We start from the raw sequence: 17,643 nt of genomic DNA on the forward strand, positions 1-17,643 counted from the left end.
TCAGAGGAGTATGAGGTGACCCTGGCAAAAATACCCAGCACTGCCATTTCCAACCATTAAGAGTTTATTTATGCATTTCTTTCCATTGTTCAAGTAGTCCATCATTGTTGTATTTTATTGCCCCATCTGCAGGTAGTAATGGCCACGAGTTCATGTTCCTGTTGAAGGGCCATGAGGACTTGAGGCAGGATGAGAGAGTCATGCAGCTGTTTGGTCTGGTTAACACGCTTCTGGCAAACGACCCTGCGTCCTTGCGCAAGAACCTCAGGTAGACTCACACTCTGGCATCAGCACACACACACAAATTCCAAGAGACAGTTGTGTTTTACTCACCTCGCACATACCTGACAAAGTTGTTTGCGCTCGTCCCGGCTGTGTGTTGTGTTCATCAGCATTCAGCGCTACGCAGTGATCCCCCTGTCCACCAACTCGGGCCTGATTGGCTGGGTGCCCCACTGTGACACCCTGCATGCCCTCATCAGAGACTACAGAGAGAAGAAAAAGATTTTGCTCAACATTGAACATCGCATCATGCTCAGGGTGAGGAACTGCTTCTATTTCCACTGTTTGAATAAGTGGAAACAGTCTCAGGATGTTTTCTCTCCAACTATGTGCTTATTTACCTTGTTTGATCCCATTAGTTACTTTTTCAGCCAGTTTGCTTCCTTTGGAACTTCAGCATGTCACAAAAAAAACACATTCACGTGATGAATTAACTTCCTGTCTTACTAAATACATTTTAATGTGTTATTGGCTGAACGTACTCACATGTTGTTTCTGTTTCATGCCAACAAGCTGGTCCCATTCATTTATAAAATTGTCATTTTCATATAAAACTATCCACACTAAATAGATTCATCAGAGCTGAGGAAGCATCTGTTTCCAGTGATTATATTGATGAATACCAATCACTCTTTGTGAAAACACATTTACAGATCCTTAACTGTCACAAATTAACTGTATATCACTCCCCCGGAATTCCTAATTAGTCAAAGGAGAACAACAAAATACAGAATTTTCTTTGCTAAAACATCACTGCAGAAAGTAAAAGCTCTTGACCCATACCAGGATCGGGGGGAATGTCAGTGGTTTGATGCCCGGCTCCTCCAGTCTTCATGTCAAAATGTCGTTGGGGAAAAATGATGAAGGACAAAAACTGCACTTCAGCTGTGTGTCTGTGATAGAAACAGCAAATGGGTGAATGTGGCTTATAGTGTGAGGTTTACAAGGCCTTAAAACCAGAAAAAGATTTGCACAATTTGCATCCAGTTTATGTTTTTCAATCAGATGAATCAGACTTTTTTTTTTGCCTTTTAAACATATTAACAGCCTGTCCCAGCTGCCGCTCGCAGGCCCCCAGTCTGTCCGTGGTCTCAATAAAAACAGAACGAAACCAAATATCAGATATTGAAGAACAGCGGTTTATTCCCAAAAGTATTTGATTAACATTTGTAAATGTCTTTACTTATACTGGTGAGCAGTTACATTTTGAACACAATCAAGATTCATAAAATTCAAGTTTAATGAATCTTTATGTTCTGTCGATCACCTGTGCTTCTTGGCAATTGTTTGATTTTGTAAATACTGAATAACGAAAGACTTTAAAGACTTTCACTTCTCACTCCAGATGGCTCCAGACTACGACCACCTGACGCTGATGGAGAAGGTGGAGGTGTTTGAACATGCTGTCAATAACACAGCTGGAGACGACCTGGCCAAGCTCTTGTGGCTCAAGAGCCCCAGCTCTGAGGTAAAATGCTCCACTTCTTTACTCTGTCAGCAGTGCAGAGGAGGGGACTTGATCTTTTCACTGTCTATCTTTATGTATTCAGTGGTCCTTGGATAAAATGTCAAGAGAGTCTAATTATAGATCCGATAACTTCTACCTTTGAATTAACATCTCTTCCTCAATAAAATACCGCGTCACCTCAAAACTGGTCTTACTTTGGGAAAGGTTTTCATTAGATGCAGACCAAGCAAAGTAGGTCTTTGTAGTTTCTCATTTTTCTGATTACTGCGAGGAATACAGGTGTAGTGAAATAAAATTGTTGTTTTCCCTAAAGAATGGGTTTTCTGGGTTATCTGTCCTACTTTTAAAGCACTGACTCTGCAGGATTTCACTAAGAGACCATCAAATTGAATCAGTTTTAGTACCCCGTGTACCTGATGCTCCATGTGTTTAAGTGTCTGGAAAGATGTGTTCAGCAGCCTGCCAGAGATTTCTGTTTCATTTCCCACAATATTTTTATATTATGACCTAGAGGAGCACTCAGAACACAAATGTTATTTCTCCTACAGGTGTGGTTCGACAGGAGGACGAACTACACTCGATCCCTGGCTGTGATGTCGATGGTGGGCTACATCCTCGGACTGGGTGACAGGTGAGCTTCTCAAACAAAACACTAAAATCCCTGTATTCATTTTAAAAAGTGTTAGAATGGCCACAAAGAAAATGGTAAAACATTATTGAGGAGATGATGTTTATGTTTTCCAGGCATCCATCCAATTTGATGTTAGACCGGTTAAGCGGCAAGATCCTACACATCGACTTTGGAGACTGTTTTGAGGTGAGAGGAGATTTGTATTAAATATGTTACAAACTTTTATGATATTTTTTTTTTAACTTACCCTCGTATACATTTCTAACAGGTGGCCATGACCAGAGAAAAGTTCCCTGAAAAGATTCCCTTCCGACTGACTAGGATGCTAACCAATGCTATGGAGGTATACGACTATGCTGGCGTGTGACAAACTCTGTGAAGTGTGGTAAAGTGTGCTCACGGTAACACCACGTGTGGTCATGAGTCATTCAATGTGATAGGTAGTTTAATACATAATATTATGAAGAAAGTTCATTTTTCCGGGTGCTACAGCCTGGCATTTCTTGTGCCTGATGTTATGGAGATATTTGCTCAGCAGTACAGAGCAGCGTCACCCCTGCTCTTACCTTTTCCTTGTCATTTGTTTGCACAGGCAGATATTAATAAAGCTGGTTAAGTATCTCTCCTGCACGCAGAGGAACGACCACAAAAAATGCAATTCTGTATTTGTGGTAAATTTTAGCCACAGACCAGGTTGGCCTGGTGCTGCTGGTTTGTCCATTGTCACGGTTAGTTCAGGTCAGGGATTGCATTCTAAGTTTGAATTTAGGATGATGATCCTCGTTCGTGACGTTTACCAACCTCCAACTTTAATCTTTTAAGCTTCATTGTTTGGGTTTGAAAACATTCATGATGCAAAATCATGTAGTTGACTTAAACACAAAGAGCGGTAAACCTGAGAGCCAAGAGAATTGGCTTTGGTCAGCTGATCAAAGCTTTTGCAGGCACAAAGAAAAATCTGCCGGAGCTCACAGTTCAAATCAATGTCAGAGTTATTTTAAGGCAAGTCATTTTTCTCTGCTGCACCGCTATGGCTGATCTTAGGGTTTCCCCACCATCCCACTGTCTCTCCTCCTTGTGGCCTAGCTTGAAGCAGTTAGAGCCCCGTTTCATTAGGTTAGACAGTCGGAGACGCTGCAACACAAAAGTCTTTCTAGTACATTCATTTTATTCTGGTGTCAAAGGCCCCCACCCTTAAACACGACAAATATTCCTCTACTGAAGTGAATCCTGCCTGAGCTGCTTTTTCTTTGTCTTCTTTATTTTATTCCAAATAATAATTAGTTTTCTGTGACTGTGCAGAGTTTTATCAGAAGCCGTGACTCACTGTGCCTTGAATTTAATGAGCAAAGGAAGAAAAGGAATTAAAAATGAAAGCATCAAGAAATAAAATTCTGCATTGTAAGAGGTTTAAGTTTTGTCTTTTAAGCTACTGCGAAAGTTTTTTGGAGGTTGTTCTTTTTTTTTTTAATTTTTATTTAGACATATATGAAATCTTCCTAAAACATATTTTCAGCCTTCTAAATACAAACAGAGGCTGTTCTACTACTAAACTCAAAACATGTTATTGGATCATTATTTATAAGTATACTGATCTTTCTGTAACGTGCACACACAGAATGGAAACCTAATTCCCAAATGTCGTGTGTGTCAGGTGACGGGCTTGGATGGTAACTACAGGATCACGTGCCACACAGTGATGGAGGTGCTGAGGGAGCACCGGGACAGCGTCATGGCTGTGCTGGAGGCCTTCGTCTACGACCCGCTGCTCAACTGGAGGCTTATGGACAGTAAGGAAATGCCAGCTGTTTAAATTGAGTAGAGATGTTAGCGGAGCCTCACTTACTCTCAACAGACAAATCAACATATTACAGCCTCACATAACCACAGCAGCATACCAGCTCAGACCAGTAACAGTTTGGTTAAAGTCAGAGCAGATTACACTTGTTCAAGCTGAAAGACTTCTTTTTGTGGCGCTGAAGAGTGGGGAGCGTTAAATCTACTCGCATCAAGCTGCACTGGACTTCTGCTTAGCTTGTGTTTTCGAGAGAAACGGTTAATGAAGTGCTTCAGACATCTAAAGGTCACTGGTTAAACTGTGTACAGAGGGAATAAATCTCTGTGGCACCTTCTCTACTAATACTGTTATGGTTGCCTTTAGCAAGACATTTAATCAAAAAAAGTGGAATATGTCACTTTGATTATAAAGGAGTTCAGCATTTTGGGGTTAGTATGTTTAAGAAATAAGAAGAAGCCAGGGATCTGTACATAAAACAGCTTTCTCCTTACAGGGACTTAAAGCTGCATTAGTTAAACGCTCATTAGTGCATTCTCTACTGTGTGTGTTTATATAGCCATTTACTGAATAGCCACCAGCGCAAACCGGACCCATTTAATGCAAAGGAGCAGGAAACATTTCAGGTCACAGATGGGTAGAATAAATCTGGGGGACAACATAAAGAGAGAGGCCTTTTCTATAATCTGACCACTTTTAATGAATAGTAAACATAACTGTGGAAGAAACCAGAGTTTCTGTCTTTAAAGCAGTCAGAGAGGTGGTGGTCCTTCCTGGTAAATGAGGTAAATGAACCTCAGAGGAGTTTGTGTATGTTTTTTAAATGCACACTTTTCCCGTGTCGCCCACAGCAAACACCAAAGGCACCAAACGCTCCCGCACCAGGACCGACTCGTACACCGCCGGGCAGTCAGTGGGTCAGTTTCCAACACAAGCTGTAACCATAACTATGTTTCATTTTCTATTTAATAAAGGAAAAACATGTTTTTTTAATCTCTGACTATGTGGTGTCATCCACAGAGGCTCTTGAGGGAATTGACCTTGGAGAGACCACGCACAAGAAAGCAGGGACCACAGTGCCTGAGTCGATTCACTCCTTCAGTGAGTTACCTGCTTATTCAGACTTAAGTGATTTTTTTTGTTGTTGTATTACAGCTTTTTACGTCTGCTCTGCTTATTTTGCCATCAAAATACTGAGCACTCGCTGTCATAATGATCGCTGCAACTCACTGCGCTATTGTAAGGCAGGACACAAATCTGCTTTGATTTCCTTTAGCTGCAAACAGGTTCGGTATAGACACAGCATAATTTGTTTTTCTAAAGTTGCCAATAGTTGTTGATGCTAGTATTTTTGTGTGTGTGTGTGTGTTTAGTTGGAGATGGCTTGGTACAACCTGAGGCACTCAACAAGAAGGCTATTCAGATTATTAACAGAGTGCGAGACAAACTTACGGGTAAGTGGGAAATTTTTACTACACATTTCACTCTTCCGTCTATAAAGTACCCTCTTTTTTTAAATAAGTAAATGATAAAGATTTATGAATAATATTTTTAATTTAATCACATAGTACTGGAGGTTAAAACATAATACTTAAACTTCTTGCATAAGCAGGGACTTGCAGTCCATCAGCATCCTCCTGAAACCGAACCAGTCCCAAGTCCCTCGCTTACATTTCCAGTTTAGTGTCTGATCAAAAATGAGCTCAGCAGAGCTTTAATAACAAAAGGGAACCTAACAGAGACGAGAGGTCTTTTCAGATCTTGCACTATCCTAAAAGCCCCTTTGTGTTGTCTGAACAAAGTCGAGGAGTCTTTGCAGATTGATTTTGCCGGAGCAGATCTGTGACCAGAGTTTGTCCCCTATAGGTCGTGACTTCTCTCATGATGAGACGCTGGATGTGCCGACACAAGTAGAGCTCCTCATCAAACAAGCCACCTCACATGAAAATCTGTGCCAGTGCTACATCGGATGGTCAGTATACCTTACACACATTTTCAGCTTCAGGGTTAGTCAGAGCAGTGATGCCTGCCTGCAGGAATCCACCTTAAATCGAACCGAAGTCATGACTTTGAATGTATGAAAATTGTAGCAGAAAAGTTTGCACACTTTTAAATGTAATTACTGTGCCACAGGTTGATCTCTTTTTCTTTCTCTTCTTTTAATTTGACATTTTCTTTTCTCCTCCAAATGTTCAGGTGCCCCTTTTGGTGAAGAAGCGTTTCCTCCAGCCAGGATTGACCCTTGACTTTCTCGCACACTGATAGATGAAGTAGGAGCTCTCAGCTCAGATTGGTATCCACTGGAATGTGTCCTCAAGCCACACTGCAGAGCCTAAACAAAGTTTTTCCTCTTTTTTTTCTGTTTGGATTTCTTTGTTGTTGTATAATTTTACGGTTTGCCATTTATGTTTATTAGAAAGTACCTTTAGTGCTTTGTTTTTACCTGATTATCACAATTTACCAAATTTTGCAGTCATTGCTCATAATGACCTTTGTAATTTTTACCATTATATTTACTCGCTAAAAGCTTTCTACAGTGGCCATATTGTAATCACTAATGACATCTATTACTCCACATACTGTTTTCTTCTCATAAAGCCACCAGTCTGTATCATTGTGTATGAATGTGACAAATTTCAGCAACATCATATGCCTTTTACTAACTTAAACATTCTTAAAGGGTTTCTGATGAGCAGAAATCAGTAAGAATTTGATTTCATTTGATTTGAGTGGACTGCGATGTACTGAATGGGCATTTGTGTGCCATTAAACCCTGTATAGATACCACTGTGACTGTGCTGTGTTCATTGAACTGTACCGATTGCTCATGAAATTGAGATTGTCACACCTACAGCAGTTTAAAAATAGCTAAGGGTAAGGGCGTCCCGGTGGAGAGCGTGCCATGTATCAGCCCAGAGACGTACTGCAGAGTCTGGGGTTTGAATCCAGCCTTCCAGACACTTTGCTGCATGTGTTTTCCCCGCCTTTCCCATCTCCTGCTATCAGGTAGAGCAGAAATGATGGAAAATAGTATGTTCTGTCTCCCAATGAAAATGCTTTGTAGATATTTATTTATTTATTTTTGAAGAGGTGCCACTGTCTTTGTTTTTCTAGCACCGACAGAGGGCACTCTGACTTCTAATAGGATCACTCCCCTCCATCTTCTTTAGGAGACAGGCTTTGGCAGAGGATTCACTCATCAGGCCGGAGATGATAAGACCACACTAGATCCTCCCCTAACACCAGAACAAAACAGGAAAAAAATACTAGGTTTCGAGCATGTGCTTTCAAATCGAGATTAGATTCCCCTTTTCTAAAAGCAGCCATTATTTTTTTATCATTGTCTGAAGACCACAGGGAGACGCAGTCACTTGCAGCCAATGCAGTCTGACAGAAACAAAACCGAATCAGATGCTGCAAACTGCAGAGGCAGCACTGGAGACAACTATTAATTTGGTTTCCTGTGCTGTTATCTGGTGAGTGCAAGGTAGCTTCTGTTTTTTACTTCTGCTCATTGCTATTCCCCCTCTAATTTCTCCATTTATTTCTTCCCTGCATTCTCCTCTGAAGGTTAATTACTTATAGATAGTTAAGGATTACGGATCAACAGAAAGCAGCCCATTGATCTCTTCCCTGCCGTGCCCACCGCTGCAATGTCACACTCTTTACACATTGGGACAAAAGCCTGGTGATTATCTGTGCGTATCGATCGATTCCTCCTCTGTTTTCCCTCGCTTCTTACTCTCCTTTGCTTCCTTCGCCTCCACTCTGTCACTTTGTTCCCTCCTGCTGCCAAAAGCTCATTATTGAAAATGTGACTTTTCATAGTCTGTGCCACCATTTCTGTTGTTCTTCCTCACCCGTCTAATTTGTTTGTATTTTTTTCTGCCTCTCAAGTCTGTTGAGAGGCAGCCGAGTCAATAGCTCAAGTTAAATAGGCTGCATTGATTGGGAGAGGGATTTAGCTGTTTACCAACTGTGGAAATGGGCTAGGGCTGCAAAAAAAAGACACCCGGCACAGGTGTCTGCATGGAGCAAGTCAATGGTGACAAATGATACTCATCGAGAGACAATGCCCCTAAATGAGGGAAGGTGAGAGGCTTGGCGGTAGAAGCTGCTGATGCTGGAGGCCACGCTCCATCAGCCTTTAAGGCTGTCACATGAAGCCGAAACAGGCCTGACACATTAGGAATGATGGGAAATGTAGCAATACATTCGCTCCCCCTCTGGGACTCGAGCCTGTTCCTCCATCCTTGAGCATGTATTTCCCCACAAGAGCTCCCTGCAGGTGTTATTCCACATCCATGCATCCTCTTTAGCGTCTCATGACCCTTAGAGATTTCATAAGTGCTCTTCACAACTCTTGCTGTGTCTGGAGTGTAGTCACATACACCCAAGCATGCTCATAGGATAGAGCATGGGTGTTTCTCATTTCTCAGTGAAAGCTCCTAATTTGTTAATATGCATGTATCAGGCTTTGCTCATGAATAAAACACATTACAAGTCCAACTGTAAAACCTTTCTCTGTATCTGCAATGACATGAGTAACTAAAAATCTAAGCTTCAACATCACCTTACTCCAGTATTGTTTTTCTTTTTAAATTCTATATTTCTGTTTTCAGCAGCAACGCTGCATCATTTTCTATGAGTGAGATTTAAGTTTGAAGAGAGGAAGGAGCGAAAACAAAGAAGCATGAATGCTTATACAACCTTAATATTACAAACGTGTGTAGCTCTACTTGTAGTGAATTGTAAACCTCAGTGAGTCTTGTTAAAATGGTCGATGCTCATCTGCAAAAATAACGAGGTCAGTGTCTGTGCAGGTAAACTCTGTGAGCCAAAAGCTCACACTTCACACACAAACACACAATTTAGGACAGTTTTTTTTTTTTTTTTTTTTTTTTTAACTTGTGGCTCTCTGTGATGTCAGAGAGAAGGGAAATCCTTAATATGGTCATCTCCGACTTGCAGAAGCCCCACACACCTGATGTCCAAGCATGTTTGCAAAGGTCAGCCATGCAGAAGAAAGGTGGTACAACTTGAGGTACTGCTCCAAGCACTGGTGTAAGATAAGTAAGTATTATTTTAATCTGCAAATGATACAAAGCTTAGTCTAGTAGAGTCCTAAAATTAAAAATGTACTCTCTTCTAAGAGGTTTGTTGTAAAACCACACATGAGCTGATCTTAACATTCGCTTGTAAGACGGAGGGCTTTAGAAAACCCCAACAAATGAATTAAGTGCGAGCTGTGAAGTCAACTGGCTGAATGTGAGACATGATTCATTTTCTCTTCAGGGATGGCAGGTGATGTGGGTCGAAGTGCAGGTTTTTGCTTCACGCCAGATCTAATTAAGGTGTCACGAAAATGTACAGCCCTTTTTAAAGGTGTCTCTAAATCAGGTGTGAAAGAGTAGAGCTGGAGGAGAAACTTTCAGGACCTAAATCCAGTTAGAGTCCAGCACAAGGGAGGTACCCGCACATAATGCTGGCTGGATACCCTTTCTGACTGTACCACAAAGGAACGACACACTCCTGTGCCTCTCTGCAGTCATGAGAATGCTTTCTCACTCATACCACGCAAGCCCCCTGAACTCAAACACACTGCCATGGATAAAAGCTGTGAAGAGAGAGATGGAGACAGAAGCGATATTGACGGCCGACCAGAGCAGCTCGATAGCAGGCTCTGGAGTTGTTTAAAGTGGGAGCCTGGAGCTAGGACTCTGGCTGTCTTTGTGCACTGTGGTGTAAAGCCAGTATCGATGAACTTGACAGCAGTTTAGCCCGCCTGAGATCTGCTGCTCTCTAAGGACACTTCAGACACATTCTCCTGCCAGCTTTAGCCTACTTTACCCTGCCCATTCATGTTCCTCAGAGCAGGGACCTTAAAAAATGTCAGTGGAAGGATTTTCTGTTTCTCTAATCATCTGTTTGTCAATTAGTAGCAGCAAAGAGTAGGGCGATTCAAACGGCACTGAAGTAGTCCACAAATCCAGCATCTGTGGCTTATTGGGATGAATTACTGAAAGAAAGTTATGCGTGGAAAAAGATACATTTGTTGTTGTTACTGTAAACACAAATATAGAAAGCAGGCCAAGGAGAGGCAAGATGAAAAATTGGGCCAGTTTGGCTTTTTAAGCCTGCACTGCGCATTTTGCATGTCGGCGGCTCCAAATGGCGCCGTGCAGTAGTTAACTATTTGAAAAATTACAAGTGTAATGCCCAGCGACATCAGCAAATGGCACACAGTATGCTCATTTTTGTGTCGACCGACTCTGCTGGACTGTGATGCTTTTTAACAAAGGATGGAGGGGAACACTTCTAACTGGTGACTACACCTTCCCCGTCCTCCTTTAACCACTTACATCAGAACAAGGCAAACATGACACCAGAATTATAAGACTACACACTGCTCTACCTGCTTTTATTACAGGTAGAAATTACCTCTGCTGAAGTAATAGTGAATTCATGCGCATAAAATGATGGTAGTACAGCTTTAAATCATATTTCTTTGTCATTTTTGTACATACGAAGTTCATTTTGGGTATATGGTAAGATGGACATGGGGATATGCAATAGACCTTACCGTTGATTCTTTTCACTGTTGCTCTTTTTTTTTGCTTGGAAATATCTGCAACGACAGCTGTTGAGGTTTATCTTCGGGGGATCGAGTTTATAAATTCAGCATTAGATTTATTTTCCATTACTGCTGTCTGCATGCCTCTCCAAGCCAGTCAAGGTTGCAACCACATGTGTCCAGATTAATCCTGCACATGTAGTGAAGACTTTAAAGGAATTTAATAAAAAGTATTATTATTTCTATTTGGCAACAGTGTTGATTCTGATAGGACACAACACTGTGGCCACGACAGAGGAGGATGCTTTAACTATGGTTACCAGACAGCAGCCACAGTTTTTAAAACACGAGTGCTTTCAGATAGCGACACTATTACCACAAGCATCGGATCCAAGGTTAGTTTATATAATATGAAACAGGCTCACAATCTCCTTCTAAAATCGGCTAAGTTATGATTATTGTATAAGGTGCAGGGAGTATTATTGCAGGAAACTATAAATATCACAGTGAAGTTGACCTTTAACCTTTTGGAGATGCATTATATGGACAAAAGGACTAGGCCACCTACATGTTACACCTACAGGAGCTGCGGAGCTGTAGAAACCTATGCCATGAAGCTCCCGGTGTACAGTTTTTGTGCCACAGGAGACTTGGAACACATCAAAGCATTTAATCGAGACTTAGAGAAAAAAGACTTTTGCAAGTACTCTCTCTAGCTGTAAAGCTGCTGCTCTTAAATAACGCCATTTACAGTTTATCAGAGAATATCTAGGATTAAAGAAGTCAATGAGCTCTTCTCTGACTCACTGTTTCACAAACATTTGTGAAGATACATGCATGGCTCGATGCTTGATTTCCTACACCTCTGGCAATGGGACTGAAAAATGACCTCAATTCAAAAATTAAGATTACATTTGATCGTAATGATGAATGAATTCTGGGTTAATGGTCAAAATACCCGTCTAAATGAACCGGTGCCAGATTTATCTTAGATAAATATCAAGAATGTGACTGAGATTCATGAGAAGTGGACAGACAGACAGATCAGCGGATAATCCTAAAATATCTGCAGCGTAGTGACGGTGATGTAATAAAAGCTTGAAAATCTACATACAGACTAGATCAGCTCGGTCCATTAGCTGTGCTGATGGTCTTGACCTATAGTCACACGGTCAAACTTGTTCATCTTGTGTTCCCTAACCTTCAGTAGTTATGTTCTCATCCTCCTGCCATGATGTGCACCACTGATATGCCACAGTGCTCATCTTTCACCTTAAATGTTGGTTCAGAGGTGAATGAGGTTTCAGAGAGCACAGCCTGGCTTTTTTGCAATTTTCTCCCAAATAAAAAAAGTGCTCCTGAACATCTTTGTTTGTGAAGTCCAGCTAACAAATCATGCGCCGGCTCTTGCTCAGAATTTGCAGGAACATCGGCACATTTCTTCATGCAGTGTAAATCATCTAAGTGGCATTAAAACAGCTGCGGGAGTGGGCAGCTCATTGTCCCCTTGCCTGTGTGCATGCATGTGCATTCTTGTGCATATGAACGTTACAAACAAGGACCTACTCTTAAATTCTAATTTGTTTCTTTGTTGTAGTGAATAGCTGGCACTTTTTGAATGGCTCTCATGGAAGCAGAGATGTCTTTGAATCCAGCATCTTGCAGCAACTCCACTCAAAACGCCAGATTTCTGAGTGTTGGACATTATTTGTCTCAGTTATCATGACACTACTGCTGGGATCTGAATACACAGAGTTGTTCCTAGAGTCCAACAGCATCTAAAGAATTCACAGACTCAAATGGGCCACGGTGCTAATTTGGAGGTTGAAATAAAGGCAAATCTCCCCAGCGGTTTAAAAGGCTTCATTAGCCTGCAAGCCTCTGTCCAACACAGTGTAAGACAGAGAGGCACAAGCAGCAGGCTGTGTTGTTGCTCAGAAGCTAAAGGACAGCGCTGTGGAGGCTGATAATATTATTCCAATCTTGATGCAGTTATTGGACTGTCTGACCAAAAGTGACCTTAACATTGTACTTGCTTCAGCCGAGCCGCTCGACAGATTGCAGCACAGTGCGAGCGGCCGTCTGCAGATGTGTGTGACAGCTCCCAGGTGTGAGTGCACAGGGCTGTATGAATGTGTTCAGAGAAGCTGCGCACTCAGCAAAATCCTTCCCTGGATAAATAAAGATTGTTAAAGCGTTGTTTGTCTCAGTACTTACTGTAGATGCAGTTGCGGGCGCCGGTCGCAGCCACTGACGCTATTCAATTTGACATTTCAATTGCGTTGCAGGTTTATTGGATTGCAGAAAGAGATAGCGGAGAGATGTCTCAACTCGCACTTTTCAAACACATTTTCACACGCAGTGTAAAAAGTAAAAGTCAGCAGCTGAGACTCGGAGTGCATCGAAAAGCTCTCACAATGGAAGCGGCCTTTACACATGCTGTCACTGCACATTTAAACCTTACATGATTATTGATTTTAATATAATGCTATATATATATATATTTTAAATTCTTAGTGTCTGTGAAAATTTGGCGAGATTCCAATCGTTTTATTTTTCATTTACGCTTAACAGCTGAGGCCCGGCACGCCTTGTGAGAGCTTGCAGAGTTGTCTTATTTCATGTCATCACAAGGATTCATATTAGGAGACTGTGCAGGTAGGTGGAGTTGCTGTCTCACCTCTAGAGGAACGCTGTGATCAAAAATGCTTCCTGATGTTTTTTAATCTGCTGCAAATGTTCATTTCAGAAAGAGAAGATTGTTGGACAGAAGTGGCTGCACCTGAGCGGCAGCGGGGCTCAGCCACTCGCTGGCATCCCAATGATGCTATTAATGGCCATAATGTGTGCCAAAGAATCACTGCCCTCGCCATTACACTCTGTCTACCAGCTTGTATCTCTGATACTGAGCCACCAGCTTGCTGCAGCATGCTTTTAACTCTGGTGGGTTAAGCCAAACCTTCGCCTTTTTCCTCTTCCAGTTTTAAATTACAGTTTAACTGAGGGCAAGACAATTTTTCCCCCATGGAGAAGCAGCAGCACCTCAAATTAAGTGCCTTGCTCACTGGCATTTGAGTAGATTTAAGGAAGAACAAGCAAACGCTGCTTTTCCACAGTCCAAGTGCAAAATTATCGCACTCCTTAAAGGTAATAAACCCGAAGCACCTCAATGCCCGTCCCTACCAAACAGGTGGTGTTATATGCTCGGTGGTGATGTAACCGCTTGTGAGTGGGACAGTGTCCTTTGACTGCGGCGAGATTAGTTTGTGGCAAAATGAGACTTTCATTCTGAGATGACAAACCAGGCTTGCGTTTCATATTCAAAGACATCTGCAGCACCTGATATTAGGACATGAAACTTTTGTCATCTTAACAATGATTCATTTGTGTGCTCAGAAAAGGCGAGTGTATCCATGAAAATGCAGCAGCACAAATGCTTACTCCATCACAACATAGTTCCCGAGTCTGTGAAAGAACCACACAACACAGCGTTAACACCATGTAACAAGGCCCTGTTTTCAATACCGCCAACAGACAAGTTTCCATCTGAATTTAAAAGCAAATTTTACTAAATTTCCAGAACACTGGCAATAGAAAATGCACCTGAATGCCAGTTTCTCCCATTGCTGTGTTAACATTTTGCCAAACTGAGATAAACAGTGGCGCTAATTATTCACTCTGTTGCCTCTTACCTATTACCACATTGTAGAAACATTTTAAAAAGGGGATTTTTAATAGGAAGAAAGTTTCCATCGTGCTCTATTATTTTTGTCTGCTGACTTGCTTAAATTGTCTATACTGTAGTTGCCCTTTCTGCCACTTAGTACACACCAGGAGATTCTCTGATCTTTAGCTGAGGGAGCTGCCTGGGAGTGCAGGATGCATGACAACCACTCACTTCCTGTGAATTCTCTGGACCAGTACCTGTTGTATTCTCACATGGGTGCAATGAGACATTACTAAGAGTTTATATGAGGAGAGTGGCAGGTTAAACACTTTCAAATGACTGAGTCATAACTCTGCATTCTCACATCCATCTCTGCAGGGTAATGTCTTTGTGAGTTCATTGAAGCTCTGGGCTTCAACGAACATTTAAATCAAAAAATTCTTTGTCTCCTCTTGTCCTCCTCAGTATTGGAAATCTCCATGATGTTTTCAGAAACACTTTGTAATACAGCCTGTGACAAAGGGGGCAATGTCCCTGTAATTAAATGGAATTTAGGTACACTAGAATGAAGAGGTAAGAAGTTGGTTTTTTACAGGAAACAAGGAAATTATTATGCTGTAAGTCATTTTAATTAATGCATGATTAGTTTTAAGTGTTGCATAACTTCAGGTATTTTGCAGGAAAGAGACAAAAAAATATTTTAGTACTGCATGAGTAAAGTGTAAATACATTCTATTTTTTTTAAATTATGAAGTGGCTTAACCTTGCATAACTTTTGTGTATTTTAAAGGAAAGAGATACTCTTTTTGAAAGTTATGTTTGAATAGTGACTGTGAAAGAAAAAAATAAAATAGTTACACTTGGATCCATCATCATAAGGTCACACAGGTCGGAAAATTTTGATGGTATTTATTTTTTCTTGTAAGTTGGTAAACAAGAACAATCACCTTTATATTAGTAATATAAAAGAACAATTGAAAAATAGAACATCCATTAAGAACATCCATGTTCATAATGGATGAAACCAGATGAAACCACTCCATAATACAGGGCTCACCCCAAAAAGTACAGTGTATTTATGATGTAATATGAGGAAATATGGTCCCTTTACAGGATAATTATTTCTTTGTTTCCTGTAAATATTATTTATTCTAGTGTACGTCTCTTTAAGTATTTGCAGGTAACTATAATCACACTGTAATTTCAAATAAAATACAGTCAAATTACATTTAATTGTAGAGGAATTACAAGCTTAGCTGCGGCCTGTATTATAATGTAGTGCAGTGTTATCTAATTTTCCTGCATTTGAACCTAAAAAATTCTGTTGATCCTGTGGTGATTACTATTACTTCCCATTCAGTGGAGAATGAATGTACAAGACAAGATGATAAAATACAAGCAGAATCATTTTAAATTGAGTTTAGGTCAGCGCTGAGCTGAGGTCAGCGCTTTTGTGGCAGCTCGCAACAGATCAGTGGTACAAATTCACATCAGATGTTGAACTCGATATAAATTTACTGAGCCTTAGAAAGAGAATCTATCGATCAGATTGTTTCCACTTAAAACAAAGTGATGTTCAGCACTTTGTTCATCGTGAATCCACTGTACCCTCATCATTTCATTCACTTTAGCTGGTTAGATAGCCCACTGCATCCCACCACCGTGCTGGTGTGTAATTTGGCCTGTCTGTTGTCTGGTCATTCAGAGCTGCCAGCATAGGGATGCTTTTGTTTTCACACTATTTTTTTAAGGATGTGTGAAAATCTCAGGAGGGTAGCGTGACTCTCGTATTGCCCGGGTGAATGCACTTCACTGACACAGAAAGCACCTGCATGCTGTCTGGTATGTATCGAGCTTTAAGTCATGCGTTTGCCTTTGTGGAAGCACCTGATAAAGTGGGCCCTGAGCCACTTTAGATTAGCCACTGTGCAGCATTAAAGGAGCAGGCATTGTTGTCACCAAAAGAACTAAAAGCCCAGACTGGATGCCGGTGATCTTAGAAACAGCCTTCATGTCTGATTGTTGAATTGCCCCGAGCCCTTCGCAGCCGTGTACCCAATCATTCAGCCTAAGTAACTTGTTGACGTGGGACTGTCCTCCAGCTGTCTGGGCGGGCCATCCTCTTGTCTCCCTGCTCAGATTTACTCTCCACAGGGAATAGCTATTACATCTCCTGTTATTATTTGCCATAAAAATGCACTGAATGGCGACCAACTCAGAGGTGCTATAAAAAGCAGCGGTGTGTGAGATGGCGTCTGCGCGTCATCAATCAGACACAGTGGTGAAACATTGGGCCTCTCCGCTGGGTAGTGGAAATTGATTTTTCTGTAAGTCTCAACGATTAGGGTGTGAAAAAAGGGAGTGAAGGTGGAGTGGGGATGACGGGATGAGATGGGATGGGGACGCTGTAAGAAAATGGAGAGAAAGCTAATGTTTTCAACTGTTGATTGTTTTTTTTTGTTTTTTTGTTCTTGAACCTTCAATCATTCTCGGCCTCGCTCCGATTGGTTTCTGCACCTGTCCCAAACAGCAAAGGGCAGAACTTCCAGCTCAGCTTGAAATGTGAACTAAAACATTCAATAACAAAGATCGAAGTCGATGAATAAACCTTTTTCACTGCGGACATTTTTATGTTCTAGCGGGAAGAGCACTGGTGTAATTAACAACCATAACAAAAGCTGCAGTCCGGCGAGGTGCTCCATTTCTAGGGCTCTGGTTTAGTACGCAATGCCTCACTGTCATAACTTACTGGAAGCATCCAATTCCACTTATGCTTTTCCTGCCATGGCAAAGGAGAATGCCAGGCTGTAGGGTATTCAACAAGAAATATTTATACTGCTTGTTGATTGACTGAAAATCAGGTGCAGCAGTTATTGTAGCAGTATGATATTCCTGTCCAGTAAAAACCAGCAATGAACCGAGTCTGTCAATCTTTTAGCTCTTTTGCGCCTTGCTGCTCTGTTTTACAAAAAGCATTAAAAATACAATAGGTTTACACTGAATGAAATTCTCCTTCATTATCAACAACACAAGCACCTTTTAGCATCCAGTTATTTTAAATACATGTACGGCAAATGTGTATTCATGGGTGGCCAAACGTAGCTCCCGACAAAAGCTTAGTTCAGGCCTGTTTAAAGAGCAGTTGCTAAAAAGTAAAGTATCAGTTATGAATTTAAGAGTTTTTGTTTGCTATGCAGGCCCATTTTGATATACAGACCCTGGAATG

The 17,643-nt window shown here is 41.3% G+C and overlaps 1 protein-coding gene across 3 annotated transcripts in view; it reads left to right on the forward strand.

The window, feature by feature from the left end:
* Positions 1-6,969, forward strand: part of mtor (mechanistic target of rapamycin kinase) — a 78,498-nt gene extending 71,529 nt beyond the window's left edge. For all 3 annotated transcript variants that reach the window (XM_039604281.1, XM_031736146.2, XM_039604280.1), the window contains exons 47-58: positions 133-268; positions 393-540; positions 1,628-1,750; positions 2,299-2,381; positions 2,495-2,567; positions 2,650-2,724; positions 4,036-4,171; positions 5,028-5,093; positions 5,197-5,277; positions 5,550-5,630; positions 6,043-6,148; positions 6,373-6,969. In XM_039604281.1, coding sequence (XP_039460215.1) covers positions 133-268; positions 393-540; positions 1,628-1,750; positions 2,299-2,381; positions 2,495-2,567; positions 2,650-2,724; positions 4,036-4,171; positions 5,028-5,093; positions 5,197-5,277; positions 5,550-5,630; positions 6,043-6,148; positions 6,373-6,388 — 1,124 coding nt within the window. In that variant the 3' untranslated portion in view covers positions 6,389-6,969. The remainder of the gene's footprint in view (positions 1-132; positions 269-392; positions 541-1,627; positions 1,751-2,298; positions 2,382-2,494; positions 2,568-2,649; positions 2,725-4,035; positions 4,172-5,027; positions 5,094-5,196; positions 5,278-5,549; positions 5,631-6,042; positions 6,149-6,372) is intronic.
* Positions 6,970-17,643: the final 10,674 nt, after the last annotated feature.

Source organism: Oreochromis aureus, linkage group 20 (assembly GCF_013358895.1).
Source record: "Oreochromis aureus strain Israel breed Guangdong linkage group 20, ZZ_aureus, whole genome shotgun sequence".
Taxonomy (NCBI): domain Eukaryota; kingdom Metazoa; phylum Chordata; class Actinopteri; order Cichliformes; family Cichlidae; genus Oreochromis; species Oreochromis aureus.